We start from the raw sequence: 12,056 nt of genomic DNA on the forward strand, positions 1-12,056 counted from the left end.
TGAAAGCTGGTCTATTAAAAATGGACACCATTGTCAAAGTTTCATAAATGTTACTATTATCAAACTCATATAATTGAGTTGTGAATGCATCGTATTTACCAACGCTGTCATTTGTTTTATAATTGAATCAGAGTTTTGACTTTTTGGCTTTTTTTAGAAGAAAATTTCATTAAATTTGTTTGAAGAAAAGTAAAATAAGTTGAAATTTGTTGAGGTACGGAGTAAATTAGATGATCGAGATTTTTCTTTAATTCTTCTTTTCTATTAATGTATTAGTTATTGTCATGTATTGACCTATTTATTTGTTTAATTCTGATTTGGACTTCAGAAATGTGATTTTTTTGTGAGTATTTTTACAAATACTAGTAAAGAAACTTGTACCTTAAAAAAAAGTTCTCATTAGTTGAAATTTCATTTTTATTTGATAGATAAATTAGATAATTGAGATTTTTTTTTTCTAATTAATGTATCAGTTCTTGTAGTGTACTTACCTATTCATTTCTTTTGTTCTGATTTGGGCCTCAGAAGTGTGATTTTTTTTAGTACATTTAGTATTATTCTATAAATAGTAGTAAAGACACTTGTATATTAAAAAAAAGGTTTCCATTAGTTGAGATCTCATTTTTATTTGATATATTTGGTATGATGCTATATTGATATTGGGTTATGTTTAGGAATTAATTTTTTATGTTAAAAGATTACTATTATTATCAAATTTGTTTTTAGAGTGTAGTATATTTGTTTAAGTTTCTGGAAGATGTGAATGATACTTAGGTTTCTTAACAAATGCAATGCTTGTGAAGTGTAAGTTGTTGACCTAGGGGTGATTTTTTTTTACTTCTTTCTTGTATGGTGTATGATATTTTCTTGTATTTTACCCATTAATTTGAAACATAGAGTGCTTGGAAACCACTTTCATCATGTTGAGAAAAAACATAATTAGTTTTCTTTTGTGTTTTGACATTGGCCTTTGATTGCACCATGTTTGTCGTGCTCCATTGAATATATTATATCATGTCATGTCTTCTTTTTCTTTGGCCCTTTTGATTAAGCATTGTTTGTTGTGAGTCTCTATGTTGTTTAATTCTCTTTTCACCTTCTATTTTATGTATTGTGTCTTGTTTTGTGATCTTTTTGAGATCTTATCTCATATTTTCCATATTTGGGGCATTTCCTTCTTGATTAATATCCATCATGGATGTTACATGCTTTTGTTTTATGATGTTTACATATACTTGCATGTTTTTTTTTTTTTTTCTAACATGTTTATCTTGTGGATTCATCATGATTATCATGCTTACGCATATTTTATAAATACATTTTAATATTTTTATCATGTCACATCTTGATAAAATATTTTTATATGTACTAGGTACATATACTTATCATGTTATGTCACTTATTTTTGTGTGTGTGATGTTATATAGCATTTATGGCTATTATCACTTGCTTATGCCCCTCATTAGAGTCAACATCACCTTGGCACCTTGGCACCTTGGCACCTTGGTCCTCCTCCTTAGAGATGATTTCATGATCACATCTTATTATCTTATCATGTGTTTTCACATAATACTCTAATACTTATTATATTCTTATTAGGTTTTTAATTGTTACATCACTTTCTCCTCTCTTATAATTCCTTGCATCCTTTATATGCAACCAAATGAAGGGGTCATAATTTATTATTTTTAATTTTTTAATGATTATTACTACAACATAATGACTTAATTATTTTCATGGCTTCATGTACATTAAATATTCATGCTCGTTTTGATGGCCCCCATTGTGACTAATAGTTATTTGCATCTTCAAATGAATTTTTTAAGTTCTGAAAACATGAGACATGACATTTTATTATTGTGTGGATAGGAGTAGAAGAGATTGGCTAGAGGATCCAAAGGGATTTGATCTAAGACCATTTACATATAATCCACCAAGACTTAGACTAAATATCCTTGATTAGATCAAACTCTCATGTATCTTTTTAATCATGACCAATTTCAAAAAAAAAATAGGGTTGGTTCACTATTGAAAAATTTATTGTGTTTTAACCTAGACACAAATTCAACTTAGAATGGATTATAAGCATCTAGGATTCCAAAATTAATTTTTGTAGAAATGGATCAAATTTGTGAAAGATGTTCATTTGCAAAAGTATGAAAGTCATTTTTGCAATCATAAAAAATATTTTTATAAGTGTAAATTCAACCTAGTTAATTGTCTATTAGAACTTTCTAATCACAAATCTAATCTTTGAAAAGGTTTTTGAATCATTGAACACAATCTACAATAACAAAAGAAATCTATTACCATTTTCTTTTATGTACTAAATCCTTGATCTTTAATTTCAAAAATCTTATTTACTATTGTTATTACCCCCTCTTTAGTATGAAGTATAATATCAGTATAATATCCCCTCTTTAATTTCTAAAGTGTGTATTTTATTTATTTCACATGTAAAAGAACCATTTTTAAAGAATTTATAGATGAATATTTTATATACTTTAAGAGAAAAATTTTGTCATTTAATGCCTCTATAAAAAATCTCATGATTTTCTATTTGTTTTAAGAGATATATTATTTAAATATTAATTTTAAAAGTTATATTAAAAGGTTAAATTTGATGATCAATCATGTCTATCGAGTAAACTACAATAAAATTGCATAAATAAATTTATTTATAATTATTAAAATTTAAACTAGATCATTATATTTGATTAATTGTTTTAAATGGTCATTTGTATTTGATAGTCTTAAGTATTGGTCCTCCTATTGAATCTCCTCCATTAAACTATTTTTTTTTTTTTCAAATTTTAATTTAACACAATATGTACAATTAAAATTATAAAGATTAAGACAAGAAAATTAAAATGAACAAAGACTAGAATTTATGAATTTATTTTTTTCATGAATAAGAATGAAGGCCTCTTAGATCTCAAGAGCATATCTATATCATTGATTCCTATTCATATGATGTATCTTTTTATTATGTTTTAAATACCAAGGAGCTACCCCATATTGGTAGTATTTATCTATAGAATTTTTTTTTAAACATTAATTTTTATAAATCTAATTAATTAATATGATATATTTTAACATTTGATTTCAATTTTTTGTGAATATATAATACTGTTAATTTATTTATACAAAATTAATTACATTGTTTATAATTTTTTAGTTTACAATTATACAAATAATACTATTGCAATATAATTTATAATTTTATTAAAAAAAATTCTATTCAATGAGCTATAGTCTAGGGGACCACTTCCTCATATTAAAATTAGAAAAATATTAAATACATTATTTTTACGATCGTCTAATTAACATATGAACCATCAACAACAAAAACAATAACTATAATTAAAATAGGTGCTATTTAGAACTTGATTTTGTTCATTAAAAGTAATGGATATATATTTTTCACTCACTCAATTATATTTTCCAAATCTAAAGCCATGATTACCTTTGTAAATTTCACTTTTTTATCTAGCCCATTCCTTTAAATCCCCTTAGAATGGTCCCTATTATGAAAAAATGAAAGTTAAGGCCTTATTGTGATGTTGTGTTTGATAGTGAATGGCTTATTTGGCATAAGAAAGACACACCTATGAAAACAATTAACCAAGAATGTTTCTTCAATCAAAATATTACTCTTGAAGGAATTCTCTACCAAAACACAAATTACCTCCCTTTCTTCTCCTACATCCATTTGTACTCCCTCAATTACTAAGGATATATTTGTGTTAACCTACTATTTGTGATCTACTACAAGGAAATCGTTTTCTAAAATTCATTGAATACTAAAAATAACAATCCTAACCTTTGATGTTAATATGTTCTTCAACCTATGCTCTAATTCTTTCCCTAAGAAGGCTATCTGTAATCTTTTAACTATCAATTTAGCTTATGTATACAAAGAAATTAAGATACTATTGAAACTATCTAGAATGTTTTTGTATTATAAGATTCCCAAAATATTATTCTTCACCTTATGTATCTCAGTAAAGATATGCGAATATCTACTCATGTTTGATAAATTATTACTCAAAATTTAAAAACCATTACTAAAATATAATAATTATAAGTTTGATCTAAACATAATATATAAATCATGATTATCATGTAATGTTACCTTAGATTCATTCTTCTATATTTAAAAAAAAATTAAAAAAAAAATTGAACATCATTATAATTTAAAAGTTCAATCAAATATTCCCATGCTTTGAATTTATACTTACCCTAAGATTATTTAGTGATCTATGATAGAAAGTTAGCAAAGTAATCCATTTCCTCTTTGACTCTATAAATAAACACGTTGAAAGGAATATTTCATGAAGGAATCAAACAATTACCATAACGAAAGCTAGTTTTTACCAACGTTCAAGGGCTTTCACATTAAATATCACCCCCTTTGGTTGGTGGAAGACTTAATTCTTCCAAAATATTTTTTAATTTTATTTCTATTTTTTTATTTTCATATAAAATAGACAATTACAATAACATATTAGAGATGGTAACTATCCATTTACAATAACATATTAGTTCATTATGTAGAATGTGAATTTTTTATATATAATTGTATATTATATTAATAGATATTAAGTTATTAGAATAAATAAGATTTGAAAAGGAAGAAATATATTAGATATTATGAGACATTTATAAAATAAAAGAAAGTACTAAAAATTATGTTATAATTCTATTTGAACATATTTTATTAATTTTATAATAACAAAAAAATAAAAAATAAATTTAAAATCTAAAATTTTCTTTTAAAGATACATGTTCACATTTAAATTATTGTGCATGGAAGACAGAGAGATAAGGAGATACTTGCGTGCAACAACGAAGAGATAAGGTGACATTTATGCACGGTGACGGAGAGATAAGGCAACACGCGAGGTAAAGGAGATATAAGGGTGAGTTGCCATGCACATGCAACAAAGTGATAAGGTGGAGATGCTAAGCGTGCGGTGACGGAGAGATAAGGCAACACACAAGGTAAAGGAGATATAAGGGTGAGTTGCCATGCACATGCAACAAAGTGATAAGGTGGAGATGCTAAGCGTGCGGTGACGGAGAGATAAGGCAACACGCGAGGTGAAGGAGATATAAGGGTGAGTTGCCATGCACATGCAACAAAGTGATAAGGTGGAGATGCTAAGCGTGCACAATGGCAAAAAACATCTCCAAAGATGAGGTCCTTAAAAATGTGGCCTCGCTAGTTCATAGCTCGAATCAAAAAGCATATAAACAACTTTAGCCCCTTATTGATAAAAAAAAGAAGTTTTTTTCTATTGTTTATATATTTAAAGTAAATAAAATAACATTTTTAAAAATAATAACAATACAAATAAGATTTTATCTTAATTGCAAATTAGAAATCTCTTTATTCAATAAAAATAATGTACCTATATAAAAAAATTTGTGGCTAATTTTTTTAATAAAGTTATAAATATTAGAATTAATATATGTTCATATAAAACACTCCTTTTACAAATCAAAATTTTAAAAAATAAAAATATAATTGAAATGTAAGATAAAGTTAACAATGTTTCAGAAATTCATTATCCAATTTAAAACTTAAAATTATTATTTCTCAAAATAGTTAGAAGTAATACAAAATTTATGTTTTAAATTGTTTTAACCAATCTAAAATTTCTAATCTTATATAAATATAATATGGACAAACTTCTACAATATATAATTCTTTATTTTCAACATATTTTGTAAGCAATGTAATATAATTCAGTTCATCAAAATAAATTGTAATAATCAAATAACCGTTCTAAAATTAATTTTAATGTTAAATAATAGATAAATAAATATTTTTTTTAATAATAAAAAATTAGATTATTATTATTATTATATAATTCATTTTAGACTAATTTATTCAATTACGAATATAATTTTTAAAATATATACTAAAAAAAATTAAAAAATTATTAAAAATTTAATCAAGTAAATAGTCTTAGATTATTTTATTTTTAGATTTAAAAATATTAATAATTTATTTTTATTAAATTTATTTTAATACAATTTTTTATAAAACATTAATAATTTAAAGAAATATTTTAAAATTTAAAAAAAAAAAATTGTTAAAAAAGATTGAGTAATATCTATTTAGTCAAAATCATCAAAGCACAATCTCAACCTCAAAATCTTGAAGGATGACATAATAGAAAAACGTCATCAAGATCAAGTCTTCTAAGTGCAAGAGTTAGACATCATAAAAGATGAGCCGTGATCATACCCCTCAATCCTTAACTCTTAGTTGAAGAGGTTGAGCCTATGACTCATACTCCTATATTGAGTAGGGGAAACATACCCATAGTCATTTTAGCTAACTTTGCACACCCACAAAACATAAATGGTACATTAGATTTTGACAATTTTTTTTGGGTTGTCTCTATATGCCTCTTAACTACTTATAGCTATTGTTTTGGCTTTTGGGTAGCAATGACACGTTGTGGGATCTGTTATGCATGCAAGGGTCAAAAAGTGGTCATTTCAAGTGTTGTCGATACCTACTTAAAGATGTACCCCAATAACTGTGCACTGCAACCACCTCAAAAATAGCCAATACTTATGCACAAATGCCCCAATAGTCGTGTGTTATGGGTACCAATAAAGTTGCACAACTCCTTCAATTACAATCCAAAAATTCTAAATACTGGGAATTAATACGTGTGAAATTTATTAATGAACTTTTAATTATCATTTTTTGAGGTCATTGAGAGGTTGAATGAGCAAGAGAGTGAATGGTAATTCAAATATGAATAATAATTGATACTCTTACCCTAACTAAACCAATCTAAATTTAATATAAAACCCTTAAAAAAAATCAGACCGTCATCATCTTCAATTTTACTCTAACGGATTGAACCACAACCTTTCTATATATATTTCCTCTAAATAATTATATATTTTATTAATAACCATAATTCAATCACCTTCCATGCTACGTATACTTGCTTGAGATATAAGTTTGCTATTGAAAATGGGGACTTTCGCTTAATCTTATTTTACAATCCTAATCCCTCCTCACGCATATAAAAAAGACGAGAGAGATCGACGTCAGAACATCTCATTTACAGAAAGGTTCCAAACTTTAATATATAAAAGAGTATTGTCTAAAATCTGGTGAGAAAGATAAAAGATAAAGAAGCAACGTAAAGGTCCTTTAATGGAGGAAGAGTTGCAGGGCGGGCCTTAAGAATAAATCCCACATTTTTAATGGGGCAAACCAAGAAACCCATAATGGTATGGGCACTAAAAAGCTTAGTTTACCTATTGGAGAAAGGAATAATACAAAAGGAGAATCGTGAGGTAATGGAAGTCCATGACATTCCTCAAGTTAATGAATCCAAATAGGAAGAATATTTGATGAAAGGAGTGGGCCAGAATTCAACTTTTAGACGCTGCTGCATGCATATCCAAAGCCTTTACAGTTGCTAACAACTTTACGTGCAGGACACATCTTTTGTCAGTGGCTTAGCAAATATGCCATCAACACATTGGGCTCCAAAGATCCTATCATGGCAATTAATACAAATGCCATGATGTCCTTATCATGTTTGTCGTCACATGATTATTCCAAGTGCAAATCCTCAGTGCTCAAATTGCCATGCCTTGGCTTTATTAACTTGTGACAATCCTGTCTATTCTGGTCATGCTCATGGTCGGCCCATGAATTGACATAGGACAAATAAGCTGAGGACTTATAAGGGCATAATTCATTTTCAGTGTGAAAGATGATAAGAAAAAACAAGATCCATGACCGCCCTTAATAATTGTTAAGTTGCAAATTACAAAAGAAATAAAAATGGTGGGATAAGATCTGATTCTTTGATTTCTGACCATACATGAAGGTTAAGTCAAAAGAGAGAAATGGGCCCATGTAGTTCTAATCTAAAAGCTATAACAACATCAATTAGTATTCCATGCTCTGTTACAAAGTATGCACAGCTCTGATTTGCTGTAATCATGGGCTCTCTTCACTTAAAATGTACTTTCTATACATCTTTATCCATTGGGGTTTGTTTCCATCCCAAACTACAATATATATATATATATATATGGTCCTGTAATTATGAATATATATACAATTAACTTTTGGGGTTTGCTTCTTCCCCCTACCTCAAACATAATAATCAATCACTACATCTGATCTCTCCTTGACTGTACATATTCCAAGATATGCTTCATGCTTTATAGTATGATATATGTGCTCCTTTATATTGATTTACACATCCTGCAAAAGGAGTACTTTTGCAAGTACAAACTGAGGCTGATGACTGCTTTGTATTAGAAACCCAACCTCCAGTCATGTGTTGATGTGTGTGTATATATATCTACATGGGCTGCAGCCTGCTGTGTATATACTTTGGTGTGTGTATATATATCTGCATGGGTTGCAGCCTGCTGTGTATATACTATTTACATATTCACTGATCCATTGGTAGCAGGCAAATTTCTTGCAGTCACAAAGTAAAATTTTTATGTACCCTCCTAATAAATATAGCTAGGATAGAGACTCCCAAGAGGAGCCCTGAAAGGTATACCCTTTCTTTTTCTTGCTGTTCTGTAATTTGTTATCATGGGTGGAGGAGTTGGAGGTGAGATGTCTTGTGAAATGTTGCTTTTGGGGCTGTAATTGATCACAATTGTCTCTTCACTTGTGTTATCACCATGGCCAGCTTGTTCTTGGCCTCTCTTATATGCATTAATCAAATCCTTGACATTGAAATTGTTCCTGAAACTCTTTTGAATCTTCTGTCTCTTGTAGGAAGTTGAATCCTGGTCAGATTCAGCCCCTCCTTGCTGTTGTTGTTGCTGCTGTTTTGGCTGTAACAGAAATGTCATGTTGCAAAGATTTCGTCTTATACCTGCTGCCTAAACAAACACAAACATTAGACCTAATTTAGTAGTAGTCCAATTGATATGGTTAAAAACAAGTACAAAATCACAGTACCATCACAGATTTCTAGATATTTCCTATCATCTTTTGGATTTATCACCAAGAAACTAGTCACCCAAGTACTCTTATTCTTAGGACCTCCTCATACACTATTAACCCTAATCTATAACTGGAATATATCTCAAATTGGCTGAAATGTTAAAAAGGGATTGCTTGTTTGCTTGCTTGTACCTTACAGCCGAGAGAGCAGAACTGAAATGAATCCAAAAGGCTTCTTTCGCATATATCACAGGTATTAGTCACACCCTTGCCCGGTCTGAGCTGAGGTCTCTCATTAAGAAAAACAACCCGGGCACTGTTGATAATGTATGTTTGTATGCCTGTGATGTCCAGAATCTTCTGAATTTCAGAAACCCTGATTACATTATGGTAGGAAGATCTTCGTATCTGTTCATAAGAAAAGGATTACAGTAAACGCCATGAAAAACTAGCACTCAGCCGATTTACCCTCACAAATGATTAAAATTGGGAGTAACCCTTGTTCGTTCATCAACAACATTAAAATCTTACTAATTCATTTATTTTCAAACAAATAACCTTGCAGTTCTCAAATTCCTAATCCAAATTCATTCACTAAGGTAACCCTTCACATAGATAACTTCACAGCTCTCAAATTCCTAATCTAAATGCATTTTTCACCCTATGATGATCCACTAGAAATAACCCAAATATTAATTTGAGAAAAACATCAGATTTTCTTGAAAACCTCTTCAAAACCACCACTGCAAAACCTAACAGTACCCAAATTGAATGAAAACACCATGTAAGATCAATAGGATAGAGAAACTCAATTAGGCAAATACAAAACAATCTTACACTCTTAAATAGACAATTATACAACAAAAACCTAGGAAAGTACTATTCATTGTCTCAGAACAGTTATGGGGACCGCACTGTATTCTTGAAGATTGGCTTAAGCACTGAGCTTGATGGGTTTTTCATTCCTAATTATTTACTCAAAACAGGTATAGGCGGTGCACTGTGAATCCTTGAAGATTGACTAAAGCACTAAGCTTGATGGGTTTATCATTACTAATCATTTTCTCAAAAGAGGTATACGGGGGCACTGTGAATCCGTGAAGATTGGCTTAAGCACTGAGCTTGATGGGTTTTTCATCATTAATCATTTTCTCAAAAGAGGTATTGGGGGGCACTGTGAATCCTTGAAGATTGGCTTAAGCACTGAGCTTGATAGGCTATACTTGGGAAAGAGCTGAAACCATTTCAAACACAATCCTTGACTGCTATTGCTTCAACTCTCAAGCAGATAATCATACAATGTTGATAAGGTCCTCTAACAACAATCAGGCTAAGTAATCTCTCAAACTTCAATGCTTAAATCACAGAGACTACTTTACCTGAACAATGTGATGATCACTGTGATGTTCAAGGCAATAGGTGCATAATCCACCTGCCATACAATCAAGGCAATACATGTTGCACTCGCTTCGGTTGGAATCTCCATGAATTTTGCAAGGAATAAAGAAACTTGTCTGCAACAATGGCTTCAACCATGGAGGCCCGATTTCATTCTCTTCTAAAGTCAACATCCTTCTTACCTGCAAGCACCCAAGTCAAGTATAACCCAAATTTGATTACCCATATCAAGTATGAACAAATTTTTATCAGCCAAAACAGTATTCCACCTTGAATGCATATCACACAAAACAAACACAGACCAATATAATGCTGTCAATGCTAATACACTCTCCCCTATATCCACTCTACACTATCTAGAATCTCTATGCCATAACAAACCATGAAAACCAAATCAAGAAAAGCAAATCCCACCCACCATTGCAAGGAAAACATGAAATTCAATACAGTTCCATGAGAACTGATAGTTTAAATTTGCAGAGGAGCTGCAAAAGACAAACCGACATACATACATACCATGAGTTCTTCTTCTTCCTTTCTTTTAGTTTTGCAAAGACAAGCTTTCGTGTGACTCTCTTTAGCCAGTTTTTTCGCTGTGGGTGTGTGGAATTTGCTAGCTAGACCTGTTCTAATGATGACACAGCCAGTTTTTCTTTCTGTAAAAGGATTGAAATGAAAGGATGGGAGAAATTCATGTGCAAAGCGGCTTCTAGGAATAGGGTGGGTTATAAAGCCCAATAAGGGACAAAACTAGTGGTGGAGATTCTTATTTGTTTGCGATCGAAACCAAGGGTCTAGTGTGAGACCCACCATTCCCCATCAATTCACCTCAGTATTCACAAGCGCCAACATGTAACCGCTACCTGTTTTAACGGCTTTCTAAACCATAGTTACAGATGCTTGCTCATCAAGCTTTCTGTTGGTCTCATTTCTTAACAAATTTTTATATTGGTTTTACAGTTTACAGGCCAGGATCAGATCCTAGTATACTGAGCTAGTTTTTGACTCAATTTTTTACAGTGTCACCCTAAAATCTAGAAAATAATGGTGGATTTATACTTTCCACACCCAAAAGATTTCATGGGTTAAGTTAAGGTCTCATGGTGGGGATAAGAATGCTCATTATTTCATTCACCAGTAGTTTTCATTGAATCTTTCAACTTTATAAATTGGTATCACAAAGCAAACAAGCAACTTTCTTCCCAATGTATGGACCAACTTTCATTATCTATGGCAGTAGCTTGGAAATTTCCCTGTGCAGCTTCAATTATTGTCACATAAAATACAGATTTTTTTTAATTTGATTATTTTTATATAATTAATGCAATTTGTTTGTTGAAATATTTATGAAGAATATCTTTCATTCTAGATTTTTTTTTTTTTCTTATACTTCAATAATTTAATGTTACTAAAATGAACTTTTATAAATATCTTAAATACATCTATATAAAGAATATAAAAAGATATCACTTTGAAGATGTCTATCTAACTTAAGTCATAAATTTGATATAGACACATCACAACATATATTAGATAGATGTATTTAAGATATCTATATTGGTTTCTCTACCATTTCAATGAATGTGTGTAGAGATGGAGAGAAGAAGTTTGACAATCCTAGAAAACATAAAATGCAACGAGCTTTTGTATTAACTTTGTGTGTCCTTCAACACCCAGTGATCCATCATCAAGAAGA

General features: G+C 30.1%; 1 protein-coding gene across 2 annotated transcripts; it reads right to left on the reverse strand.

Moving 5' to 3' along the window:
- Nucleotides 1-7,907: 7,907 nt before the first annotated feature.
- LOC131063569 (protein RGF1 INDUCIBLE TRANSCRIPTION FACTOR 1) lies at nucleotides 7,908-11,103 on the reverse strand. 2 transcript variants are annotated; one of them, XM_059219812.1, is made up of 4 exons: nucleotides 10,779-11,103; nucleotides 10,342-10,542; nucleotides 9,155-9,370; nucleotides 7,908-8,898 (listed from the first exon to the last, which is right to left on the reverse strand). In XM_059219812.1, the coding sequence occupies exons 1-4, from the start codon at nucleotides 10,872-10,874 to the stop codon at nucleotides 8,515-8,517; spliced, it is 897 nt and encodes a 298-aa protein (XP_059075795.1). In that variant the 5' UTR covers nucleotides 10,875-11,103; the 3' UTR covers nucleotides 7,908-8,514. The 2 variants fall into 2 exon arrangements, with proteins under 2 accessions (XP_059075795.1, XP_057853405.1); XM_057997422.2 differs by having other exon boundaries at nucleotides 10,877-11,100.
- Nucleotides 11,104-12,056: the final 953 nt, after the last annotated feature.

The sequence above is a fragment of the Cryptomeria japonica genome, chromosome 4, assembly GCF_030272615.1.
Source record: "Cryptomeria japonica chromosome 4, Sugi_1.0, whole genome shotgun sequence".
Lineage (NCBI taxonomy): Eukaryota > Viridiplantae > Streptophyta > Pinopsida > Cupressales > Cupressaceae > Cryptomeria > Cryptomeria japonica.